Source organism: Balaenoptera acutorostrata, chromosome 15 (assembly GCF_949987535.1).
Source record: "Balaenoptera acutorostrata chromosome 15, mBalAcu1.1, whole genome shotgun sequence".
NCBI lineage: Eukaryota > Metazoa > Chordata > Mammalia > Artiodactyla > Balaenopteridae > Balaenoptera > Balaenoptera acutorostrata.
This window is the reverse complement of record NC_080078.1, coordinates 61,577,989-61,604,545: the sequence shown is the minus strand read 5'-3', so window position 1 is coordinate 61,604,545 and position 26,557 is coordinate 61,577,989. Positions and strand designations below refer to the sequence as shown.

The window sequence follows — 26,557 nt, the reverse complement described above, 5'->3', positions numbered from 1 at the left end:
AAAAATATATAAAGAAAACAAAATAGTGTTACAAAATTCTAGCTAGAGGTTGAGGGCCTGATCTCTCTTTGTAAAAAGGGGGATTTAGCAGGTGTGTGAGAACTGTTAAAGATAATCTGAGCCATTCTCCTTGATATATTCAGCAGGGTTGAAAGAAAACTGAAAAGGGAATATGAAGTGGGAAGACTGGCTAGTTGTTCCCCAAACTCTTCCTCTTCTGGGCCTGGCCCCCAAACCCTCCCTCCTGACATCCACATTTTCCCTTGACTGCCCTCCCCCCACACATCTGATAACTGGACCTCAAAGTTCTGGGTAACCTTGGGAGCCACTCACTGAAGATGGTGGAGCTTCCATCAGCCCCGGTCTCTAATTTCCCACATAAAGCAAGCTCCCACAACTGCCTTCAACTGGACTGTAAGTAAATTAGAAATAAACTTCTTTGTGTTAAGCCCCTGGAACTGAAATTCTTGCAGGTTTGTTTGCTGTATCAGCTAGCAGTACCTGAACCAACACAGAACCATTTATTGCTATTCCAACTTAAAAGCATCCCAGGAAAACGTGCTGGAGAAGGATGCATTGCCAACTTTGGGAACTTCTGCTTTAACCACATGATCTGACCCCTGAATGAGTGGGGGCTCCAGAGGGTAGGGTCACCCCCACCTTCTCTGGAATCTCAGATGTTGGACAAGGCCTGGAGGTGATGTTGGTGGGGGCAGGGGGTGGGGTTGGGTGGAGGGTTGTCTGAGAGTCCTTTGGCTCAGCACCCTCTGATAGCCTCAGCCCTCAGGGAGCCCCCTAACCTTTCTGGGCTCTGTCACATTGGCCACATGGATGGTGTAGATGCCACTGGCATTGGCCCCGGAGCGCTGGATCTCTGCACAGTCCTGGAACACCTGCTCAGCTGCCCTCATGGACACTGCAATGGGACAAGGTAAAAACAATTGGAAGTGAGCTAAGGAGAGAGGGAAGGGGTCAGGTGGGCACTCCCGTCTGCTCTGTGCTAGGTTCTGGGCTGGGAGGTGTTGGGGATAGGGAGATGTATCGGACCCTGGAAGGTTTCGTAGAGGAGCTGACAGTGAGCTGGGACCTGGACGAGGAGCAGAGGCCACCCAGGTGGAGAAGGGGCGAGTGTCTCCAGCAGAGGGAACAGCATATGCAGGGGCTCCAAGGTGGGAACAGTCCTGTGTGTGCAGGGATCGGGGTGTGGTGAGGGGAATTTGGCTGAGGCCACAAAGAGGAGATGACTCACACCCAGATCCAGAGCTAAGGCCAGAGGAAGCTCTGGCTGTTTGAGGGACCAGAGAGCATCATTAAGGAAGGAGAGATGAGGCTGAGATTTCATCCTTGAATGCCAGGCTGAGGAGCCCAGACTGTGCAGAAGAAGAGCCCTCTGGCCAGAGTATAGAACAGAGATTGGAGGGGATGAGACTCAAAGCAGGAAGGCCAGAGATGAGGCTGCTAGAGTCTTCCAGGACAGGTAATTGGGGCTTGAACTCCACTGAGGTACTTCCCCATTTCACAGACCAGGAAACTGAGGCCCAAAAGTGAGGTAACTGGCTCAAGGGCACACAGCTGGGTCGGGTGGGAGGGGTTGGGCAGGGCTTTCCCTCTCTCCAGGTCTTATGGGGGATTTGTCCTTGGAGCTCCCTCAGGTAGGAGACCCAGGGTCCCCTCCACAGCCCACTCTACCAGCTGGATATCCCTGCAGCTCTTAGGTGGGCCCCCCTCATTATGCCCTCCCTGGGAGCTGACCTCTGGCCTTAAGGGAGAATATTAATTTAATGGCCAAATCCCACCAGGGCCCTGGAGGCCTCCAGGATTAACCTGAAAAAAGTGACTGTTGGTAAAAAAACTACAGAGGTTTCAAACACCCTCTCTGGCTCCTTTTTTGGGATCCAATTAGAGGTTTGGGCTATGATTCCACCAGAAACCAATCTTTGGGTAGGTGGGTATCCAAGGATAGGGCTAAAGTTCCAGATGGATAGGTATCCTGACCAGTGAGGAGCCAGGAAGCTACCAAGGGGTGGGACTTCCTGTTTTGGCCTCATTCTTGAACCTGGATCCTGGGTCCTGGAGCTGAGGCCCTGTTGAAATGAGGCTGTTATTCCCAGATCACAAATGAAGGGCCAAGGCCCCAAATCCATCCCAGTCTGTGCACAAACATTCCCTGGGCAGGGCCTCCACGGCCCCATCTGCAAGGCCCCTGGTCCCTGGGGAACTGGAGTCTAGCCAAGCCTGGTAGGTTGCTGGCCTAGAGGCAAGCTGGGACAGGCCCAACTTTCCCAGCTAGGCAAGGGCAGAGCTAGGAGGTGGCCTCAGATTTCCAGCCACTCTTCTCAGGGTCTGTCCACTATTGTTTTCCTTAGTCAACAACAGTAGCCTTAACGACAATCATAGCAATAAAAGTGAAATACCCACCATGCATTGTGGTGTTTCTTAGCCAGGTACTGTCAAGGGCAGTCTGGGGCCAGGAAAAGTATTTTCAGGGAGCATAACGGCAAGGATGGACCAGTATTGACATGCAACATAGTTTGGCCTCAGCCTGGACCCCCCTTAACCTTTGTACCAGCTTCACCCCCTTTTGGCCATAGGCACCATGCTCAGCCCCTTCATGTGTATGAACTCATCTGATGCTCTGCGCCAGGACTCTGAGAGATAGGAGCTATTATTATTCCCATTTTATAGGTGAGGAAAATCAAGGCTCTGAGATGTTAAATGACCTGTGCAAAGTGCCAGTGCTAGTAAGTGAAGGAGCCAGAGCTTGAACTCTGGTCCATTTGACTGGAGAGCCAGTACCTTTCCTACTACCCACCTCCCCTTGGGTCTCCACTACTGAGCCCATACAAGGCTGGACAAACAGACCTCGTTAACGAATGCTGCTTCTGATACCATGCATGGGTTAGGTCTTTTCTACCTGTGTCCGCGTCCTTCTAACCTTCTGAATGCCCTGAGTTCTCCACCCCTTGCCAGCCTCCACCTGCCTAGGACAAAGCTGTGCAGAGAGGGGGTGCAGGCTTCCTGCTGGCCTTCATGGATGCCTGGTTCCTGTGCCCGTCTCCGTCCAATCTTCTGTTCTACACCTGGTGACTAATCTTCCTCCAGTTTCTCCATCTAGACAGTAGGGAGAAACAACCCGTAGTGCCTCTCCCTGGTGACAGTGGGGCAGGACAGGCATTTGGTCAAAGGGTGCCTGAGGCAAAGTCCCCTATACAACCTCTCACCCAGACTGGTGAGCAGACATTGGGCCACAGCTGGAGACTGGGTTAGCGGTGAGCCTGTGGGGAGAGGTGTTGGGCCCAGGCCCCGTGCCTTTGGCTGAGCTACAGGATTAATTTTGGCAGCCTCATTGCTACGGCTCTATGCACAAGCCAGTGATGGGTTCGGGTCACTCCTCATCTCATGGTTTGGAAGGTGGTCACCTCTCTTGCCTGTGGCTACCTCAGGCCTCACACTCCTATCTGGTGGGGCCTGCCCACCTTAGATGGAGCCATGGTGCCATCCTCTGTCTCTAAATCGCTGCCAGCCGTAGTGTCTGGAATCCATCACTATTGGTTTTTTTTTTTTTGGCTGCATTGGGTCTTCGTTGCTGCGCGCGGGCTTTCTCTAGTTGTAGCGAGTGGGGGCTACTCTTCCTTGTGGTGCGTGGGCTTCTCATTGCGGTGGCTTCTCTTACTGTGGAGCACGGGCTCTAGGCACGTGCGCTTCAGTGGTTGCAGCACGGGCTTAGTTGCCCCGCGGCATGTGGGATCTTCCCAGAGGACCAGGGATCGAACCCATGCCCCCTGCATTGGCAGGCGGATTCTTAACCACTGGAAACTTCAGGAACACTGCTAGCAGGGCATCCAGCACATAGTAGGCACTTAGCAAATATGTATTCCCTCCTCCTTCCCTCAGAGACCCACAGACGGGGGTTGGGCATCTTTTGCAAGAGACAGTTGTGGAACTATGTTGTTCACAGCTGTATCTGCAGCACCCAGCACTGGGTCTGGCTCAGTAAGTGCTTGTTGACTGAGTGATTGAAGCTGGAACTGAGTGATTGAAGTCGGTCCCATTAGAAGTGAGGGCTGGGGAGCGGGGCCAGCCATTATCCTCCTTTCTCAGAAGCCTAGGTGGGCCACAGGTGCCTCCCCACTTCTGTTTGGCCCTCTTGGGCTTAGGGGCAGGGGGCATTAGGGCGAGAGAAGTCCTTGGGAGGCATTGAGTCCAACCTCTCCATTCTGCAGATAGGGAAACTGAGGCCTGGGGAGGGGGGCAAGCCCAAGCAAGTGAGGATGGAGGGTGGATCCTGGACCCCGGACTTGTCCGTCTGGGCTGGTGGTATCCTCCTTATTATCATCACCTCCATTAAATGTACGGGGAAACGAAGGCCTAGAGAGGGACAGGGGTACGGTCAAGGTCACTCATGGAGTTGGGGAAAGAGTCTGGATTGGTTCCTCTTAGGACTGTTGTCGTCACCATTATTACTACTGTTTGGTGTTATTTCTGTTTCATAGGTGGGGGCGGGGGGTGGTCTTCCCCGAGGTGGCTTCCAGGACTGGCGTGAACCAGGAGGGTAAGCGGGGTCTCCCTCCCCTCTCTTCCCCTCCTCCCGCGTCTGGCGGGCCCCCTTTGCTCACCCGGGCCCTGGGCCACGACGCGCACCAGGCGCTGCACCGACTCCAGCAGCTGGCTCTGCTGGCGCTGCAGGAGGCTGGAGTTGCTGCTGGCGGCGCGCAGGCTGCGCTCAAGGACGGCGAGGGCGCCGCTCTGGCGGCCCAGCAGGCGCCGCAGCCGCTCCTTCTCGCCGCGGAGGCTGGCCAGCTCCGCCTGCTGCTGCGTCTCCAGGGCCTGCACCCGCGTCTCCAGCGCGCTGCGGGGCGGGGGCGCACAGACGTGAACCCGCCGTCCCCACCTGGCAGTCACACTCGCGGGCTTTCCCCTGGGCCCCGGGGTGAGGCTCAGACCCGCGCTGAGGCTCAGAGCGGTAGCGTCCCGCCCAGGGTTACACAGCCCGGAGGTCCGTCCGCACAGATAGCACAGAGTGAGGAGGGGAGGAAAGAGAGACCTGGCCTTGGAGTAAAATGGATTGGAGCCCAGTAGAGGAAAGAGGTGGGGTGGGAGGGACACAGCAGCAACCTGGTAGCCATTATCAAATCCCAAATATGCGTGCCCTTTGACCTCGCAGTCCACTCACCGGAGATAACCTCCAGGGAGCATGGGCATGAATGCCCTTTGGAGGATGGGTTGTAATAGGGAAAAACAAAACAGCCAAAATGCCAACAGCCAGGACTGGCTGAGTCTGTTCTGTTCTGGTGTCCCTGGAAATGTTCTGGAGCGGTGAAGAGGAGGGAGGTTGAGAGCATTTGCGCAGAACTGGAAAGATGCCGGCGACTTGGAGTGGGCGCCCTGGCGCATCAGTACCTCATGTAGTCTAACCCCACATGTGGGAAATTAGAAAGAAAAATGTATTAATGTAAATGGAGAGGGATACTGGGGAGCTTATAGGAAAAGGCGTGGACGGACACGTGGAAGGACATAGTGGCGCCTGTGTTTCTAGAGAATGTGAAAGAAAATCCAGTAAGTGCTGTTACTTCTGCAGAGCAGGTTTGAGCAGATGGGGGTGGAGAGGAGGGGGTGGGTGGAGGGGACTGACTTTCCCTTTCATTTTGCACAGGTCTCTATTCTCTGATAAGTAAGATTGTCTAATAAGCATGAGGCATTTTTGTAATGAGTTTAAAAAAAAGAGCCTTAAAAAAGAAAGAAGGTTTTGACTCAGCTCTTGCACTTTTGGCATTTTATCCTACAGATTTGCTCACATGTGTGTGCAATAAGATATGAGAATGTTATTCATAGCATCACTGGTTGGAATCGTAAAAGACTGGAACGACCTCAATACCCATTAATCGGGGACTGGGAAATAAATGCGGGGACAGCCATACAGTGGAACATTATGCAGCTGGAGGAAAGAACGGGCAAGTGTGTCATGCAGTCATGGAACCATCTCTAGGATAACTGAAAAAACGAGACAGAAAACCAATGTGCCAAGGAGTAGTCTGCTTCACTTGGGTTTAAAAAGGGACTGTGCATACGTATTTGCCGCTGCTGTGGGTGGGTGGGTGGCTGAGGGATAGGGGTAGGAGGGAGATGTTTTCCTATACATGAGGCTATGCCCGCCCATCCTCCAGACTAAGAAAATGAGTCCAGCCAGGGCAGAGGAATTTCCCCTGGACCCCAAATTACGCCACAGGAAAAGAGAGAATTTGGGCACACTTGGATTCTAGAATTTTAGCTGTCTCCATGAGCCAAGAGCTTATTGATGATATCCTCCATCTTCACTGGTCTCTAGGCACTTGGTAATTCAATTCAGAGTGATTGCTAGTGTCCCAGTCCTTCCCCCCTCAGGGTGGAGAGTAAGAATAAGAAGGTGCACAAACTATCATTAACGGTCCCCAGATCACAGGGAGCCGGAGGATCCTTATGCCTTATCTTGACCCAGCACGTGAGCAACAATAATATCTCGCCCTGTACACAGGCCTGTGGCTGTTCCGGTGCCTCCTCCGGCAGCCTGACCTTAGCAGTGTTTTCTCTACTCAGCTCGAAACCAAGATGAAATCAGCTTCGGATGTCCATGTCTCTGCCTTATCTGTACCCCAGGACTCTTTCTTTCTTTGTAATTTAAAGGGTGTTCCCCTTGTGTGTCTTTGCTTATAAATGCAGAGACTGTCTGCTAATGCAGAAAAGAAACTGGTCACTGTGGTTGCTTCTGGGAAGGAGAGTTGGTAGATGAGATCAGATTTATGTATTTACAAATAAGTAAATCAAATTAAAATGCACAGGGTGAATGGTATGGTATGTAAATGGTAGTTCAATAAAGCTGTTAAAAATTTATGAAATAAATAAAGGAAGAAAGAAAAGAAGGAAAGAAAGAGAGAGAGAGGCAGAGAGAGAGGGAAAGATAGAAAGAACAGAGAAAGAATCAGAGTGTCCTGAGCCCCAGGAAAATGCCTGTCCCCTGTCCCACCCAGGACGGGGTAGCCAGGCCGTGTGCCTGCCTGGCCGCCAGCCCCAGGATCCACATTCACTATCGGCTTCAGTCTGATCCCCAGCCCTGGTTTCAGTCTTTTCCCCAGCCCTGGCCACGTCCCAGCTATAGCTCCAGCCCTAGTCCCCCAAGTGTCCCCTCACTCCAGTCTTAACCCAGGCCCCTAGCTCTGGCCCCAACCCCCATCCCAGGCACTAGCCCAAGTCCAGCTTCCAACCTCGGCCCCGGCCCGAGCCCAGCCCTGGCCGGCTCTGGTGCTCACCCTCGGTCTTACGCCCACGTGGGTCCCGGCTGGCCCTGGCCCTCAACCCTGGTCCCAGCCCTTGTCCCTGTCCAGTGCCAGGGTGCCAGCACCCACCTGTTGTGGCCCTGCAGCTGGTGGAGCTCGTGGCCCTGCAGCAGCAGCTGCTTCTCCAGCTTGTTGGTGGACAGTGAGGTCTCCAGAAGCTGGATCTCCATTCTCGATGTCTGGTTCAGGACCTGCCCCGGCAAGTGGGGGGATGGGGGGAGGTGGGGGCCCATGTAAGCCCTGCAGGAGCCCTGCCAACCGCCACAGGCCTGACCTTGGGCCCTGCCGTTCCAGAAACTTGCTGACCTATTTCCACCCTCTCAGTATTTCCTCACTCACTCACTCACAGACCCTCACTGAGCTTATGATCTGCTTCTTAAATTTACTCTTCCCCATCACCGTGCATGGCAGCTCCATTCCTCCTGCTGCTCAGACCCCAGGAGGACTCACCCTTGACCCACCCCCCCGTATCTAATCCATCAGCAAGTCCCATCAGCTCCACCTTCCAAACGGGTACCTGACCACTTCCCTGCCCTTCCCCGTCCGCACTCAGGCCCTGGCCTCCATCTCTCGCCGTATCCCGCGCCAGCCTACTCACAGGGCTCTCTGTTCCTGCCCTTGCTCACTACAGTCCTTGTCTGCCCGGTAGTCTGAGGCAGACTTAAAAAGCAGCCCCTATGCTCAAAATCTCCCTGTGGCTCCCACCTCACACGGCAGTGGCCTGCAAAGCCCTGTGATGCCATCTGCCCCCATCACCTGTCTGAGCCCACCCGTCTCCCTGGGTCACTCCAGCCATACCGGCCTCCTTGATGCTCCTGGAGCTTCCCAGCACCGTTCCACCCCTGGGCCTTTGCATATACTGTTCTCCCTGTCTGGAAGGTTCTCCCAGTAAGCCTGGCTCCAGTCCTACCCTCCCAGTGGTGCCTTCCTGGCCGTACTGTCTAAACTTGCAACTCGCCCCTCCCGCCACTCCCGGCACACACTCCCCACTGATCTCGTCCACGCTGCTTTCTCCCTAGTGCTACCACCGTCTCACACACATATGTTATTTATCCTGTTTGTTTTCTTGGTGCTCATTAGAAAGGAAGCTTCATGGGGAGTAAGGATCCACGCCTGTTTTATTTACTGCTGTAAACTAGAACCAGGCCTATCCAACAGTGCCTGGCACATAGTAGGGTTTAACAAACATGTGTCCATTTGTCAGTGTCTTTTCAGCCATTCACTTACCCTCTCGTTTATATTCCCGTCCTCTCCTTCCCTCTCGGCTGCTCCCTGTGGCCTCCTCTTTCAGAGTCATTGGCCCCCTGAGTTCTAATGAATTGTTTATTATCCACCTTCCCCTGGAGCACTGTGAGTCCTTTGTGTGGGGGGGTGTGTGCTGCTGCATCCCCTCATCCCAGTGCCCAGCACGGACCCGGACACTGGAGTCACAGAGGCAGAAGAGCCAAACCCAGTGTCTACCCTCCCCCCTCTCCCTACCCTGGCTCATGGCCTGGTGGGAGAGAGCTTTGTAACGGGGTCATCAGGGAGGAGCCCCAGGAGGCTACAGGGTCAGAGGAGGCCCTGACCTCACCCAGGGACAGGGGTCAGGGCAAGATGACTGGGGCTGTGAGCCAGCCTGGCCAGCCACAGGCCCCCCAGTGCTGCCCCCTCACCCTCCGGTACCTGAGCCTCCACGTCAGTCAGCTTGCGGGTCTGGGCGGTGGTCTGGTTCAGGAGGCTGGTGCCCAGCTCCAGCATGGTGGCTGTCTGGTTCTGGACCATGTGCTGCTGGGCCTGCGCCAGCTCCAACCTCAGGTTCATCTGGATGTACCTTTCTAGCTGTGGGGAGACAGACGGTGGGCTGGGGTCATGGGTAGGGCCTGGGGGAAGGCTCCTGTCCCTTCCATATGTCCCCATGGAAGGACATAGAGCAACCAGGGCCATTCTCCACTCAGCAGCCAGAGGGATCCTGTTAAACCTAAGTCAAATCACATTTCTCCTCTGCTCAAAACCCTCCCAGGGTTCCTGTCTCACTCAGAGGAAAAGCCAAAATCCTCTCTGACCGCAGGTTCTCTCATGACCTGGCCTCCTGCTACCACTCTGATTTCCTCTCCTTGCCTTCTCTCCCTCACTCAGCTCCAGACACACTGGCCTCTGTAACACCCCTCCAACAGAGCAAGCACACAACCACCTCAGGGCCTTTGCACATGCTGTTCCTTCTGTGTGGATCCTCCCCACCCACACACCATCTACAAGGCTCACTCCCTCATGTCATTTCAGGTCTCTTCCTACCACTTATCACTCCCTGACTTTGTATTACATATTTATCTGTTTATTGCCTTTTAAAATTTACCCTTGGAGTGTCAGTGCCATGAAGCAAGGGGCTTGGTCTTGCTTTATCTCCATATCTAGCACAATGCTTAGCTTACAGTGGGTGCTCAAAAAAAATGTGTTCAGTGAGTCGATGAAAAGGGGAAGCAGCAAGGGTCAGAGCATAGCGCCCAGTGTCACGCCCGTTACCCAGCTTCCTAGGGCTGAGTCCGTAGCAGGAAGTGGGGATGCATCTTTCCCCATACAAGAGTTTGCAGGTCCATCCACCAAGCTGGACTTTCTATTTTCTGGCCCCCTCCATCCGTGAAATGGAGCTGAACTGGCCAGTCTCCAAGGGTTCTCCCAGCTCAGATGTCTTGGGATCTGACAAGCTAATGTTCATTTCTTTGACAGGGCAGCTGTCTTTCCCAAGAGCAGGAGAAACTGGTCTGGTGTGAGACCAGGATCAGATTGCAAAGGTGAACAGCATGTTCTCAGGGCTCAGTGCCTGAAGGCAGAGAGCCGGTGCCCCTCCTCCACTCCCTCTCCATTTGGCATACTTGCTGGCCTCTTGCCACAGTCTCTATCCCCCAGCCCTGGCTCCTTCCCTTCTCCTGTCAGTCTTCCAGGAGGTCCAAAAGGGCAGCTCCCAGGGTCCCTGGGAAGACTGGTGCTTCCAAGAGAGAGGCAGTGACCTTGGCTGGCGGTCAGGTTCCAGCTGCTTCTTCCTTAGTCTCTTCCATCTCAAGTGTCTGCTCCCATACCTTCCTCCCTTGAGTGCTTTAGAAGGGGCATGGTCCATTGTAGTGCAATGTTAAATCCTGAAGGGCGCGCAAGTGGTTTTGATTAGAGCAGTGGTTCTCAAATTGTGGTCCTTGTGGCAGCATCGCCAGGGAGCTTGTGAGAAATGCAAGTTTCTAGGTCCCACTCCAGACCTACTGAATCAGAAATTCTGCGGAGAGGCCCAGCCAGCTGATGCCCGCTTCAGTGTGAGAACCCGTGGTGCAGAGGTCACAAAGGGGACTTGAGGACCAGGGAGACAAGTACGTCCGAGTTTCTCAAGCCTTTGTCCCTTTGGCCCCTTCTTTCCTCCTCTGCACCATCAGCGCCCCCACCCCCCACCCCAACACACAAATGTGCTCCAAGGGCTCCCAGCTAAAAGTTAAAGAAAAAGAATATCCTTGACTCCACAGCCCCCCTCTGTCTGTGTCTCCAGTTTCTCTGCTCCCCCAAACAACAAAACTTCTTGAACAAGTTGTCTCCATTTTCACCTCCATTCCCACGCTCGCCTTTTAATTTTTTTGTTTTTAATTAATTAATTAATTTATTTATTTTTGGGCTGTGGCATGCGGGATCTTTGTTCCCCAACCAGGGATCGAACCCTTGCGCCCTGCAGTGGAAGCATGGAGTCTTAACCACTGGACCACCAGGAAGTCCCCACCTTTTAAAAAAATTAATAATATTATTATGGTGTACTTCACGCACACACACAAAGCATAAAGAACAGTATAATAAAATCTGTGTATTTGCCACACTCAAGAAAAAAATACAATCCATATTGTTGAATCCTGTGCACCCGCCGACCTATCCCCAGCCCCAGGGAGCCCTTTCACTCTTTAACGCACCTCGTTATAACCCTCCTTGACGAGGGAGGGTCAGGGGATGCTTCTATGCCCTCAGCTTACTCTCCACCTCAGCAGCAGTCAACCCCTATTGCCACTCTCTTTTTCTGGAAGTATTTCCCAGATGTACCCTCCTTGAGTTTTCCTTCTCCCCTCCTCCTTCCTTTCCCCTCCCCTCCCATCACCCCCTCTCTGAGTCCTCCTTTTTCAGGCTTCTTAGGGAGCTCTCATAAGCCCCATCCTGGGCCCTTGTCAAGGGTGTTTACGTTCTCTAACTAGGTCAAGGGTGCTTAATGAGGGACCACAGGGCCTGTGAAGAGAATTCAGGGGGTCCATGAACTTGGATGAGAGAAAAATTACGTTTTTGTTCACTAGCCTGTAATTAAAATTTGGTATTTCCTTCAATTGTGAGCATAGGCCCCAAATCATAGCACTATTAGCTGATTCTACAACTTCATTACCAGTAGAAATCACAAATATTTTCACATCACAGCACCGATGTTACAGTATCTTAAAATATTATATTGATCATCACTTCAGAATGACAGACATTCTCAAACCCACCACTGGATAATGTGACAACTATGGCACAGATTTAATTTTTAATGTTTTGATTATAATTGCAATATCACTGGGTGTTCTTATGCTTTTATTTTATGCATTTAAAAGTAATATTCTGAAAAGGGATCCATAAGCTCCACCCAGGACCAGATGGCAAAGTGCCCAAGGCCCCAGATGCATCAGGGCCCTGCTGCTCCAGTGGGTCCTAGGATTTTCACATCCCCCTATGTGCTGACTGCGTGGTCTCCATCCCACCCAGATTTCTCCCCTGAATGTCCCACCAGCTTGCCATCGCCACCCGGGCTTCCAAAAGCATCTCAGGCAGAAGCATCCAACACGTAACCCTTGATTCCCCAGCTCCCACAGCACCCCGTCCCTGCCTCCCCAACCCATTCTCCTCCCTCTTTCCCATCACAGTAAATGGCCTCAGTTCTTAAGCCCCAAATCCAGACTTCATCCTTGACTCTTACTGTCACCCACTGTACTCAATCCACTAGCAAGTTCTGGTCACTATGATCCTAATGTGAGTTGCCAATCTGTTCACTTCCCTGCACCCTGGGCCAGGCTACCAGCATCCCCACAGGTCAGCCTCCTCGCCATGCCTCTATCAACACTCTGGGGATTCTACCATGTGGCCCAGCATGCATTCATGTGCACAAGGGTAAGCAGAGCTATACTGAGGCTGCTCTCAGACTATCCCATGTGTCACAAGCCTCCTGGAGCCTGGTTTAAAATATAGACTCCCAGGCCCTGAGCTTTTGCTCCACACAGACAAACAGCAAGTTTATTCCTTCCATGAGACCTTCTCAAGCCTCTCCCCCAAGAGTCTCATTTGCAGATGGTCAAACTGAGACCCAGAAGACTTGCCGAAGGTCACCAGCTGCTGGGCTGTGTTCCAAGACTCCTCAGGTCTGCAGAGCAGGGTAGCTTGGGATCCTCTCGAGCGATGGGAGCTCCCTAAGCACTCTTATTAGTCCCCCACTTGTCCTGTGGCTGCCAATGGCTGGGTGGGGCGAAGGCCACCCACAGCTGGGGCCCATCATCCAATTTGCCATGCATGCTCATGGGCCCTAGGATGGGTAATCTGGGCAAGTTGGGCACCGTTCAGCCAGCCCGCAGCTCTGTTGGCTGATGTCAGCCTGTGTGGTGGGAGCTTGGCCCAGCCCGGGCTCAGGCACCAGCTGGAAGGGTGGAGGAAGGACCCCCATGGAGAAACAGGCCCTGGTGGGATCTGCCACGGCCCCCTCTCACGCAGGACTGGACCTCCCCATTCTCTGCCACCCTCATGCTGGTAAACTCTCAGGGCTGAGATGGGGGGAATGGGGCTCTGAACTCCCACCACCCCTCTGGCCTGCAAAGAGGCTGATCTTTGGCCCTTGAGCTACCCCCTCTCCCCTTGGCCCTGGGTTTGACTTCTGGCTCTGCTACGCTCTAGCTGTGGGCCTCTAGCAGGTGAGGGCTACCTTTCTCTGAGCCTCACTTTACCAACCTGTGACACGGGGACAGTAAACCCTGCTCCTTGTTGGGGAGGGGGCATTTGAAAAGGGCCTTGAAGGAAAGGAAAGGAGTTTTGACAGGCAGGGGCTGGGGGAGGAAGGAGGCTACCCCGGACAGACGAGGGATGAGCATGCAGGCATGAGCAGCCTCAGTGGCCGAGGCGATCTGCTCAAGCCAGCTTCTCTCCTGCATTATCTAAATGAGAAAGACTTCAACTGGTAAGTGCATAAACAACTGTGGTCCATTCATCCAATGAACTCTACTCAGCAATGAGAAGGAATGAATTACTGATGCATGCAACAGCACGGAGGTATCTCCGATTATGCTGCACGAGAAAAGCCAGACTCAAGAGGCTACATACTGTAGGATTCTATTTATATGACTTTCTGGAAAAGTCAGAATTAGCTGTTGTCAGGGGCTGGGGCCCGGGGGTTGGGATTCACAGCAAAGGGACACAGGGGAACTTTTTTGGGGTGTTGGCAATATTCTATATCATGTGATAGTGGTTACATGACTATATACATTTGTCAAAATTCATAGAACTGTACATTAAAAGAGTGAATTTCACTGTATCCACATATTGAGACTATATCTCAATATAAAACAAACCCAGCAACACAAGGTTCTATAAAATGTCCCATATAAAAACGTGTTATAATAACAAATGTGTTTCCTCAAACTAATCCCTCACCCTCTGAGTTTCATTCATGTATTCACTCAGAAATTATTTCTTGAGCATCCCATCTTGGGATGGGAATTAGGGTGAAGCAGGACAGGCTGAACCTTGGACCCAGGGTAGGAAGGGCAGAGATTAGAGGCTAATGAAGGAGAAGGGGCTTCAGCAGGGGTCCCCCAGGCACTGGGCCCCAGGCAGGGAGGGATACAGGAGCAGAGACCTGGCGAGCCTGGAGGACATGCAGGGCCCAGTCAGCCCAGCCCCATTTCACATACAGGGAAACTGAGGCCCCAATCAGGAAAGTAACTTGCAGGAGGTTACACACAGGCGCTACTGCCCTGTCTAGCCACACATATGGACATCTGGAAGGTCAGAGCTTTGACGGTTTTGTGTATGTGTTTCAACTTAAACGCAAATTCTTGTAATGTTAATTTTAATTTTAATTTTTCAAATGGGTAATATAAGCCCTGCCCTGTTTCCCCTACTCACAGGCCACTGAAGGGGCTTCCAGGTTTCCTCTCAGAGAAAGTCTAAGCATGTACCAGCAGTAAGTATGCCTATATCCCCCTGCTTTTAGTCTATAAAAATGTCAGCTCACCATCCTGCACCCTGTGTCTTTTTTCTTAATATAATTTGGAGATTGTTCTAGATTCATCCAGAGAGACTCGCCTTGCTGTTTTAACAGCCTCCCACTGTTTGCTTATAGTTGGCTGTAGGTTATTTCCAGGCTTTTGCCATCACACCAGGGCTGCTGGGAACATCCTGTCCACTTGTCATTAACTCTCTTGCAAGGCTGCTTGGGGATAAATCCCTTAAACCAGAACTGCCGAGTTAAAGGGTGTGTACACTAGTGATGTGGACAAACTGCCCTGGGCAGAGGTTGTGTCTGTGGTTCCCACACTGCGTTTGGAGGAGGGGCCCTGGGGTCTGGCCGCGGAGCCAGGGTGTTACCTACTCGAATCCTCCAACACACATCCACACGCCCCTATCTCAGGAGCTCCCAGAGCTTCTCCTGTCAGCTCCCTTCTGACTTTCAGGTCTGCCCATAAGTGTCACTTCCTCTGAGAAGCGTTCCCTGGCCGCCCCATCAAAGGTAACTGTGCCCCAGCCCTACTCCACCTGCCATGACTGTGGTTTCTTCACAGCATGTCACGCATCTGAAATCACTGCAGTCATTTCCTATTTGTTTCTTCCCCGCCACAGGAATATCAGCCCCAGGAGCGCAGGGCTGCCCTGTTCATGGCCGCACCCTCTGTGCCTCTAACAGCGCCAGGCACATAAGAGGTGCTCAGAAACTATTTGTTAAAAAGAACAAATAGGTCCATTTTATGTAAGGAGCACTGGATTTCCATTGAATCATTGTTTGGCTGCTAGAAATAAGTTTAGACATCCTAACCCAGCCCCAGCTGCCCCTGGAGCCCTGTGAGAGGTATGGCCAGAGGGCCAGAGTGCTGGGGAGACCACTGGTCCAAGGGCAGGAAGAAATGCCGCACAGAGACTGGAGGGCAAGGGGGAGGAGCCGAGGGAGGCCCACGGCAAGGGAGGGAGCCAGCTTGTGGTATCTGCAGGAAAAATGTTCCAGAGACCTGACACAGTCTCGGGGCTCATCCGTCTGTTCAACAAACTCATTCAGAAGTGCCAGGACTCTTGCGGGGCACTGGGGAGAGAGCGGTGACCAGAGCAGGCTGGTTCCTGCTTGAGGAGGGGTGCCAGGTGTGACCCCAAGGGCCTTACTTAGCCCGTTTAGTCCTTGGTCTCATCGCTCCCATTTCACAGATGAGGAAAAGAAGCACAGAGAAGATAAGCCCGCTCCCCAAGTCTCACAGCTTGGGAGTGGCAGAGGCTGGCTTGGGACACAGGCCTTCGGGCTCCTGAGACCACAGCCTTCACCACTCCAGTGGGCTGCTTGTAGCAGCCAGACTCCAAGGCAGCCCTAATGATCCCCCTCCCAGTACTCATGCCCCAGTGTAGTCAGACTGGCCAGTGTGACCAACAGGATACTGTAGAAATGTTGGTGGTGAGTCCGTGGTGACATCATCACATTGTGGCTTCTGCTTTGCCCCCTCTTGAATCTCTTGCCTGGGGGGAAGCTGGCCGCCATGTTCTGAGGACCCTCAAGCAGCCCTGAGGAGGGACCCATCTGGAGAGGAACAGAGGGCTCCCACCACCAGCTGGTACCACCCTCCCAGCCCTGTTCTGGGGCCACCTTAGGGGCTGATCCTCCAGCCCTAGTCAAGTCTTCAGGTGACCACAGCCCCGGCTGACATCCGAGTGTAACTGCATGGAAAAAAACCCAAGTCGGAACTACCTTGTTAAGGGGCTCCCGATTCCTGACTCTCAGAAACTGTGAGAGATAATAAATGTTTGTGGTTACTTTAACTTGCTGAACATCTTAGGGTAATTCGTTGTGCCACAATAGATGACTATAACTACTGTACTGCTTTTGCAGAGGTCACAGAAGTCAGACCCTCTATCTCGCCGGCCCTGCCCCCTTTGCCTGGCCCATCACATCCTGCCCTGCCATCCCCAGGCTTCAGTTTCCTCATTTTCCCAATGGAACTAACTTTGTGGCTGTGAGCCTGATGGCCAAGGTTGGCCGCTCCTCCTCTGCCTGGCTCCAGCCCTTCCCGTCCCCTCGGGGCCCACACAGGCCCTGACCCCTTGGCTCAAGGCAGAGGGGGTTGTCTTGTTCTTTCTGAGCCGCCAGGCCCAGCCTTCCTAGACTATTTTCCTCCCTGCAGGAGATTCTGTTGCTTTTCTTCTGGGTCAGGGCTCAGAGTAAGCAGAGTGAGTGGGCAGGGAGCCAGGAGTGGAGAGTGTCAGGGACCAGCGGGGCTATTGAGGAGGATTGCGCTTTTCAACTCTCAGCTCAAGCTGCGATTCCCAGCACAGGCCCGGCTTCGCCAAACTTCCAGCTGGAGCGCTGAGTCTAGTGTGGGCCTGGTGCATGGCGCTGGGAGTCAGGCGCTGGTGCAATCACAGCTTTGGTGTTTGCTTTCCGAGCCAGTGGTGGAGCTTCTCTGAGTCTCAGTGGGCTCATCAGAAAATGGGCTCATTGATTCCTCCTTGCAGAGGGGCTGGCGTGGGTGCCTCTGCCGCCTGGATGTGAGTGCCTCTCATAAGCTGGGAAGGAGCTGCCAGGGCTCTGGCCTCAGGTTCAGCTATCCCTTTGTGGTTGTCTGTATCTAAACCTTGATCTTGGAAGGATTGTCTACAATGAGGCCCAGTGGATGAGGCTTCCTTATTCTCCCAAGTGTAGGAGTTGGGAGTTTAATCAAGAGGAAGTAAAGAAACACATTTCTTGCAGTCACTCACCTCCCTGCCACCTGTGCATCAGCCCTTACACAGAGTGGGGTTGTGTGTCCATTTTGCTTGGCAAGTGTCTACTTAGTGCTTGTTATGTGCTGGACACTGTTCTAACCTCTGTGTATATTAAATTCCACCCTCTGTGGTAGGAGATATTATCAACCCATTTTACAGATGAGGCACATAGAAGTTAAGCAACTTGTCCAAGGACAGACAGCTCATCAAGGGCAAATCCAGGCTGTCTGGGAGTGACTCTCCCAGGCTGCACTTCAAAGCTGGCTTGACTGAAGTGATCATGTGACAGTAACCCCAGCTCCCCTCCCAGCCCCAGCTCCACCTGGGGGAATGGAGTCAAGTGTGTTCTAGATGGAAGGAGGCCTTGCTGGGGTATCTCCCCATGCAGCAACAGGGTTTTCTGCCTGCGCAACTCTGGTGTGTAACTCTGATCCCCAGCAGCCTGGAGGAAAAGAGAGATTGTTCCACCCTTGACAAATGAGTAAACTGAGGCCCAGAGAGGCCAAGCTTTACCCACAGCTGGTAAGTGAGGATTTGAATCCAATGGCTAAGCTCTTTCCCTCACCCATCCCCCCATCCCCCATCTCTGGTGGGCAAGGCTGATATTGAAGACAGGGTGACAGGGATAGGACCAGGGTCAGGCAAGGAGGGGAGGAGCAGGTCCAGATGTCCACTGCCACTGCCCATCACTGGGGGCAGGACAGAAAGTGGCCACATCAGTTCCCAGCACCCGAATGCCTCGAGAGCAGGGTCAGGCCCAGGGAGGTTGGGTCTGGGCCTTGATGGACACGCTGGTCTCATCTTGGCCACACTCTGCTGACCCTCTGTGTTCCAGCCACACCAAACATTTTTCACTCCTTCAAAATCACTTTGCTCCATTCTACCTCAGGGCCTTTGCACTTGCCATTCCCTGTGCTTGGAATGTTTTTCCTTTCTCTTCCTTGCCTAGGAACTGCTAATCCACTCTTTAGATCTCAGCTCTGTCCTTCCTCCTGGAGCCGACCCTCCATCAAGGTTGGGGCCCCTCTTAGAACAGGTGAGCCCCTCCCTCACAGCATGTATCATGGTTGATCATTACACATGAGAAATTACTAGGTTAGTGTCTCTTCCTCTGCTCCCAGAGGGGAAAGACCAAGTCTTCCTTGCTTACTGCTGAATCTCATCACCTGCACAGTGCCTAGCGTGTAAGCTTGCAGTAAACATCAGTGGAGGGGAAGATGAAGTGCATGGAGGAATGAACATTCTACCTGGCAAATTAAGTTCAGAACGGTGCATGTGTGCGCGTGTGCAGGCCTGTATTTCTGCACATAATCCCAGAGCTTCATAACTGTAAGGACGCATGGATTTTTCATGAGGTTTCTGACATGCTGTGTGTCCTGTCACCACAAGATTGTCCCTGCCAATGACCCCGGGGTGAATGTAGTCGAGTCATTCCTCCACCCAGGGTCAGTGTACTCATCTGTAAAATGGGTGGCATGGAGAGGCAGTGTAGTGATTAAGAGTGTGAGGTCTGGAGCCAGCTTGCCTGGGTTCAAGCCTACCTCCCTCACTTCCTAGATGTGTGAACTCTCTGGGCCTCAGTTTCCCCACAATAAATGGGGATCATAACAGTCCTCACCTTTTAGGGTATCATGAGGTTCAATGAGTCAATGTTTGTAAAACACGTATGATAGTGCCTGGCACAGAGACAGTCCTGTTTGTGGAGTAGCCACGGTAACACATTCACCCCGGAAGAGAGAAGAAGCAATAACAGCATCTCCTACTTCCCTGCAAGCAGATGCAGTGCCAGGCACACTCCCAGACCTCAGCATGCACTAGTTATTTGGGCCTCACAGCAAACTCAGGCATGTGCTTACCATTGTCCCCAGCTTACAGATGGAAAAACTGAGACTCAGGCTTTTCCCACACTTGCAGAGCTATAAATCTCCCAGATACAAGGTCGAGTGAACAAAAGCAAATTGTAGAAAGAGATAGACAGGGTGACCACTTATATAGGAAACAAATATACATCGGTTAGGGAGGGACCTGGAGTAGGAGGTCATCAACACAGAATTCACAGTAGCCATCTCTGGTGGGGGAAGGAGGCAGGAGAGGGTCAGGGGCTTAACTGGGTTGGTAAGGTTTTGTTCCTTAAGCTGGGTTGTGGGGACAAGAAATTTCATCTGATTTTTCTCTCTACCTTTTCATACATCTAAAGCATTTCAGTAAAAATTTCAAATGCATAGAATGAACAGCAAGGAAACTAACCAGGAGATGATCAGGGGATTGGGATGACAGTGATCTTTTTCCCTCTGTGTCTTCACACACTTCCATATTTCCCAATTTTTGCACGCTGAAAATTCGTCAAAAGCTGAGAAAAACAACTGGGCTGTTGGCAAGAGGTAGAGCTGGAACTGGACCCTAGGTCAGCATGACCCCAGCCGCTTTATTTACAGCCTCTCTTTAGCTCATCTCTGTTCCTGGGGGACCCATTTACAGTCTCTGCAGAGCTTTCATATGGGGGTTCCCCTCAGCTGCTTGGGAATCACCTTCCATCCTTCAGCCCTACTTGGTAGACCAACGAGTGTTGGACTGGAGTCAGGAGTAAAGGGCCACAAGGCTCCGCCAGCCTGAGCTGCTGAGGCTCTGTTCCTCTGTCCAAAGGAAGCCGTTTTGCTTTCAGCTTCAAGAGTCCCCAGTCATCTCCTCGCCTGCAGACCCCACCAGATCTCTGCATGCTTTACTTCATTTTGTCCTCACCTGAGGTACTTGTTTTCATGCTCCCCACTTGGCAGATGAGGAAACTGAAGCCCAGGGAGGAGAAAACGGGACTTTCCCAAGATCACACAAGGCGGGACACAGAGAAGGTGGAGTCGGGCTCCTGTGCTGACTCCAAGATGGATTGCCTTCCTGTGCCGAGCACCCCAAGCTGTTTTCAACAGCTAGCTTCCCTGGGCTCTGACTCTATGCCGGGCGCTGTCTTCAGCCTTGCATGTGTAATAATTCATTTAATCTCCACGACAACCTGCAAAGTGGCTTCTACTAGTGTCCTTGTTTCACAGACAAGAAAACTGAGGCACAGACTGGCAAAGTGATTGAGAACACACACCCAGCAAACAGTAGAGATGTGATTCAAACTGAGTCAGTGGGGCCCCAAGGCCCACGCTCAGTCTCTGTGGGATTTACCCCGGGCCCTGGGCCAAGGATGGAGGTTGTAACGTGGACGCCTAGACGGAAGTTCAGGGTTCCCTCAGCTTTCAAGGGCTGCCCCTGATGACTGAGGTTCTACCTGAATTTACTCCGGCAAAAGAGCCCTAGAGAAGTTCTCTTTGGCTGAGAGCCTCCTGGGAGAAGGGGAAAATCCAGCACCTGTGAGTTTTCCCTCTGATGGCCAAGGGCCTCTCTGTTCCCCAGGCCTCAGTTAGGTACCCAGGGACCAGGTCACAATGGGCATGTCTTGTTTATTGTGTTGAGAGCGTGGTTTCTGGCATCAGACAGCCTGAGTGTGAACCTGACCTCACCCTTCCTGGTCTTGTGACCTTAGGCAAGTCACCTCACCTCTTGGTGCCTCAGTTTCCTCATCTGTTAATGGGCAAACAATCTTAGGCTCATTGTGAGAATTCAGTGCAATAATTCTCACAAGGCACATAGGACAGTGTCTGGCACACAGGAAGTGTTCTATAAATGCTGGCCATAACACCTGTTCTGTTTATCTTACCCTCTTGCTGGGAGGCAGTATTTTAAATTCCACTTTGCAGAGGAACTACTTGATGCAGGTGGCTTCCCCAGGGCCCACAGCTGGTCGGTGGCCCCCCTGGGACATGACCCCTGACTCAGGCTCCATTCCAGACATTTCAGAGCTGACTCTGGCGTTAAGCAAACGCTCAGAGGCCAGAGTCCGGGCAGAGGTTTAGGCTGAGGGGCAGACCTGGGGCCTGTTTTCTCACATTTCCTGCCCAAGGAGTGAAGGGGAAAGGGTCTGTGTATATCCCAGCCAGGCCGAGCTCTGGGGCCCGGGAGGAGAGAGCCAGAAGCTGCCCGTATGGGATGGCCTGTTCCTGTGGGGGATCCCACATGAGGGGCCACACTGCCTCTGCTCCCTGGTCACCCCTACGCCCAGGGCATCTGTGCAATCCATTTCTAGGTTCCCTCCTTGGAACAATAACCCCATTCTTCCAAGAAGTAGATGCTGTTCTCCCCACCCCCTTCCCCAGCCCCAGACTCTTTAGAGGAGCCAGCGGTGAGGTTAGGAAATCAAACCTCAAGACATTTTGTTCGGCAACCAAGATTCATTCCTTGTTTGGATAACTGAGGGCTGAAAATGCCAAGAATTTACGGGCAGCCTGGGGAGGCCAGGGCAGCTGGGAGCCCCAGCCAGTTTGGGAGGATCTTGGGCTGGGCCAGGACCCCACGCTGCGCTCCCGCTGGATGCACTTTCGATCCTCGTTCAGCCAGGCAAGGCCTCACGACCGCTGGGCCGAGGGGCCGAGTTATTCTGAGGTTTGACGTCAGGGACCTGGAGCGAACAGCAGAGGCTGGGGGGGGGGGGCTCCTGCCCAGCCCCTGACCCTTCCCTGCTTGGCTTTGGGTGCAGAAGGGGAAGAGAAAGAGGCCCCAGCTGAGCCTGGCTGAGGGGTGGGGTGCTAGCCATCAGGCCGGTGTGTCCCGGGTCCTCCAGTGTGGACAGAGCATGTGGACACCCGGGGAGGTAAAGGCAGGAGAGATGGATGGCCTAGGGGTGAGGGGAGACCTGAGCAAGAGACTGGGAGAGACTCAGGTAGACGCCAGCCAGACAGGAGAGAGAATAAGAGTGACAGAGGCACCCATGGAGTTAGAGAAAGCGAGTCAGGCCACTGTGAGAGCCCTAGGACAAGAGGCAGACAGACACAGAGACAGAGAGAGGCAGAGACACACAGAGAGATCGGCAGAGAGGGCCAGCAGTTCTCGGTACAGGTAAGAAAGTGGAGGGCTCCGTGGTTTCCGGGTTCAGAGTCTGCCCCGCTCTCAGCGGAAGCTTTGCTGCCCTCAGGTGCTGGGGGTGGGACGGGAGCCTAGGGACTTGCGTTTCCTCACGCTCCTCATGTGAAGGAACGGGTCTCCTTGGGGGGCACGGGAGAGGGCCAAGTATGGCACTTTCTGGCTGGGAGGCCTGGGGCGCTGGGGACATGACAGGACAAGGGTGGGGCTTTATCGAGCACCTGCTACGGGCAGATGCTTTCCGGACTCTGCCTCTCTTGACCCTACATCAAATGTCAGGAGTAGGAGCTTTCACTCTCCGTCTTGCAGCTGAGGCTCACAGAGCTAATCCGTGGTGGACTCAGGAGCCAGGCGCTAACCACTGGTCTGCACGGCCCAGCGAGGGAAGCCTGCTCTCCAGCTGGCTCTGTCCCCCCCTACCCCTGTCCCCCCAACATTCCTGCTGCAGCTCTTCACCCAGATGAAGGGGTGGAGCAGAGCCAAGAGCTGATGTGCATCCCACTGAGCTGATTGCCGGCTCCAGACGTGAGTCATTGGGGCAGAGGCTTCCAGGAGGAGGGAGAGGGAGGAGGAAGAGGAGACTAGTAGAAGGAAGGGAAGGGGAGGGGTGCGTGGAGGGGAGTGAGGATGGGGGAGGGGGAGCAGGGGTGGGGCACCCCCCACGCACCCTGAGCATAGGCAGGAGGACACCACAGCAGAGTGCTGCAAGAAGAGAGTAGGTACTGGGGATTCGGGAATTCTGAGGCGGAAGGGAGCACCCCTTGTCTCAGATAGGGCTTCCCCCACCTCGTTGACACCCTGCAGAGTTGGAGAAGGAAGCTGGACTTTGGGTCTCGCTGCTGCTTTGGGTCTTGGCCATTCTGCCAAGTTCCTTCCCCTCCCTGGCCTCAGTTTGCTCGCCTGTATACTGCGAGCAGGGAGAGGGGCTGGGGGCATGGGCTGAGCAGGTATTGGCTATGGCGAGCTTGCAACAGGGAGGCTCTTCGCTGCCCCCTCCCAGCTGAACGAATCTTGCTGAGAGCTCGGTCTGGGAGGCCAGTCCTCCCCAGTCATCCCTGGTTATCCCTGATGGCGATGGTGATGAGAATATTTTGAAACTCATTTTTTTTCTCTTCTGGGAGATTACAGCAGAAGCCAAAAAGAGGCCCTCAAGTTTCAAATACTCTGAGATAAGCCCAGACCAAGAGAATACACAAGAGAAGAGCCAGAGGCAGGTCATGGTCACAGAAGGTAGCAAGCATCCCTGACCAGAGGGAGAGAGATGACTGTTCAGGGGCCTTGTATCTCTGAGCCAGGGGCCACATGTCTCATCTGGAGGAGGAAGAACTCAAGAATTGCAGGATTTGTGTTTCTTTCCAAGGAGAACTCCTAATAGAAACAGCCAACACTGATTGAGAATTTACTGTACGCCTGGTGCCAGGCCAAGGACTTCATATGCATCATCTCGTTAAATATTCATAAAGGTAGATAGTGTTGTCACCACATTTTATAGGTGAGGAAACTGAGGCTCAGAGAGGTGAAGCAACTTGCCTCAAGTCACACAGTCAGAAAGGGGCAGAATGGGTCTCGAATCCCAGAAGTTGGGCTCCAGAGTCGGGGCTCTCACCTTCCAGGCTATGCTGCTGCCAAGGAGGTGACAGGATCCAGAGGAAAGTGACTGCCAGTGGATCTGACCTTGTGGCAGGCTCCACTGGCACAGGGTGACCTGGCAGTAACCCAAAGACCAAAGGGCATGAAGGGGGCACTCAACCCAAGGGTACCCAGGAAATGGCACAACAAACCTCTGCTTGGACCCCAACAGAGACCAGGCAGGACTGGGGACGCCCGAGAATACCAGCATGGACAAGTGACACTCCCTGCCCCGAGGTTACCTGCCACCCTTGGACTGACTTGACCGGGATTGAGCTTCCCCCACCCAGTGGTGCAGGGCTCCAAATAGAGATGATGTTGAATTAAGTAAAAGCCTACTGAGCTACTGTATCCTTGCCCAGGTGAGCTACCCCACGTCTTCATATGTTGTAGCCGGGCAGCAGGCTGTGAGTGGTGCTTGAGTGGTCTCACTGGTCCTCCCAGCCACCCACTTAACATGCTGTTCTTTTCTCCACTTTGCAGAAGGGAAAACTGAGCCTTGCTCATCCACAGCCACGTGGCAAGTAAGTGCTGGGGCCGGGATGTGAACTCAGGTCCACCTGATTCCCACATCAGTACTCTTTAGCCCCATGGTGCTCCATGGTGACCCCTGCCTGGGATTATCAGGCTACGTGGACAGATACCTGGAGAGGACACTCCACTGCCAGATAAAGAGGCGAGGTGGGTGACCTCCTAACCTGAAAACCATTGGTTTAAATCCATCATTTGGCTCAGCCAATGTTATCCAAGCACTAGGCACCCAGGGGAGTCAAAGATGGATGAGAGGGTGAGACCTGGGGGAGAAAAAGCAGGTGGGAGGTGAGAGACGTGTCCACAGGAGAGGTGACAAGGCCTGAGCCAGGGCAGTGGCCAGGAAGACAGGAGGATGGTCTGAGAAGCTGAGGCAACAGGATGCATGGGACCTGCTGCCTGGGGGTGAGTTGGGGGTGAAGGACACCCCAGGGCCATAGATGACCTACTGGCTGGGTGGTAATGTCTTCAACAGGACAGGCGGGCAGGGGAGGGAAGAGCTGAGTTTCAGGCAGCTTTGGAGTTGAGACACTGTGAGCCCTCGGAGAGGAGATCAGGAGCCCAACAGATGTTGGTTTGGTGTCACTGGGGGGCAGGTTGGAGACAGTGCTGCTGGAAGTGACAGGGGCAGCCCTGTGGGTTGTGCCACGAAGTGTGAGAGGAAGCAAAGAATGGAGACTGTGTCCTAGGAAACACCAGCATTTCAGGGTTGGGGGAGGAGCAGGAGTGGCCTGAGAGATTGGAGGACCCTTGTGCGTCCATGCATTCATCCATTCAACAGACATGTATTGAGCACCTACTATGTGCCAGGCACTGTTCTAGGCCCTGGGAACCCAGCAGTGAACAAAACAGACATGGCTCCTCCCTTCTTGGAGCCCACAGACCAAAAGGAATGCTTTTAAGAACAGGTGGTGGTAGGTGTTAAGGGAGAAAACCAAAGCTGAGAAAAGGGACAGAGAGTGGCAGAAGGACTGTGGCTATTTTCAATGGGGTGGACAGGCAGGGCCTTTCTGAGCAGGTGACATTTAAGCACTAGGCCTGAGGTGGGTCAGGAGTGAGCCACATAAGTGTCTGGGTGAGGGGTGTTCCAGGCTGTAAGGATTTTTGTTCAGTAAGAGAATAACTAAAGAGAATAGGAGTCCCAGGAGGGTTTTGAGGAGAGGATCTAGCTTAGGTTTTAACGGGACCCCTCTGTCTGCTGAGTGCAGAATGAACTATGGGGGTCAGGGTGGAAATGGAGCCCAGGGCAGTGGACATGACGACCATACAGGTAGGAGATGGAGGTGGCTGGTCCTGGGTGGAGGTAGGGAAAGTAGTCGGAGTAGCAGCTGAGGACTGGCTGATGGAGACTGTTTCTAGAAGGATGATATTGGTCAGCAATATTAAATTTGCCAAGAGGTCAAGTAAGATGAAGACTGAGCCGTGGCCATTGGATGTGGGAAGTGGGAAGTGGGAAGTGGGAGGCTACTTAAGGAAAGGAGGGAATGGAGGAGGAAGTGGAGGCAGAGCTTGTGGATTTCTGAGAGCCAGGCCAGACATCAGAGGGGCTGGGGGTTGGAGAAGGGGCTTGTTCTCCCTCCTCCTCATTCTCTTCTTTCTCTTTCTTTTTTAACATGGGAGATACTTGGATGCAATTAAAGACTGAGGGGAAGGAACAGCAGAGAGGGAGGTGTTGTTAGAGACACAGGAGGACATGGTTGGTTTCAGGAGGTTGAGGGGCTGCAAGGGATGGGACCTGCAGGCAGGGAAGAGTGGCCTTGGCTCATGGAGGAACACTTCCCTCTGAGCCAGAGAAAGGCCCTGGGGACTGGTGGGTGCACGGGTGAATCTGCAAGTGTGGGGCAGGCCCCATTTCTCTTTGAAGTAGGAGGTCCATGGTCTGGTGAGAGGATGGGCAGGGGGTGAAGATGGAGGCCTGAGGAGGAGGTGAGGTTTGGCACGACCCTTATGGGACTGGAAACAACTGCCTGAAGAGACACACACAGATTTCAAGGCAGCATGGAGCCCCCTGGGTTGGGCTCTGGTGTATGAGGCCAAGAGCTCCCTTGAAGGGGGATCCAGGGGTGGGATGGTGGCAGCTGGAAGTGCTGCAGGCAGGAGGGGTGGAGGGCAAGTAGGCAGGGACTATGGGAAGATGATGAGTGGGGGGCTAGGGAGATAGA

General features: G+C 53.4%; 1 protein-coding gene and 1 long non-coding RNA gene across 4 annotated transcripts in view; one reads left to right on the top strand and one right to left on the bottom strand.

Annotated features, from left to right (window-relative positions):
* ANGPT4 (angiopoietin 4) overlaps positions 1 to 26,557 on the bottom strand; it is a 40,688-nt gene that overhangs the window by 11,971 nt on the left and 2,160 nt on the right. For all 3 annotated transcript variants that reach the window (XM_057530246.1, XM_007193346.2, XM_057530245.1), the window contains 4 exons: positions 8,976 to 9,131; positions 7,380 to 7,501; positions 4,617 to 4,849; positions 801 to 916 (listed from right to left, as the gene is read on the bottom strand). In XM_057530246.1, the coding sequence (XP_057386229.1) occupies positions 801 to 916; positions 4,617 to 4,849; positions 7,380 to 7,501; positions 8,976 to 9,131 (627 nt within the window). The remainder of the gene's footprint in view (positions 1 to 800; positions 917 to 4,616; positions 4,850 to 7,379; positions 7,502 to 8,975; positions 9,132 to 26,557) is intronic.
* LOC130704963 (uncharacterized) lies at positions 21,918 to 24,809 on the top strand. Its single transcript, XR_009005563.1, has 4 exons — positions 21,918 to 22,211; positions 22,545 to 22,760; positions 24,037 to 24,226; positions 24,348 to 24,809. It is a non-coding gene; the product is annotated as an uncharacterized LOC130704963 (long non-coding RNA).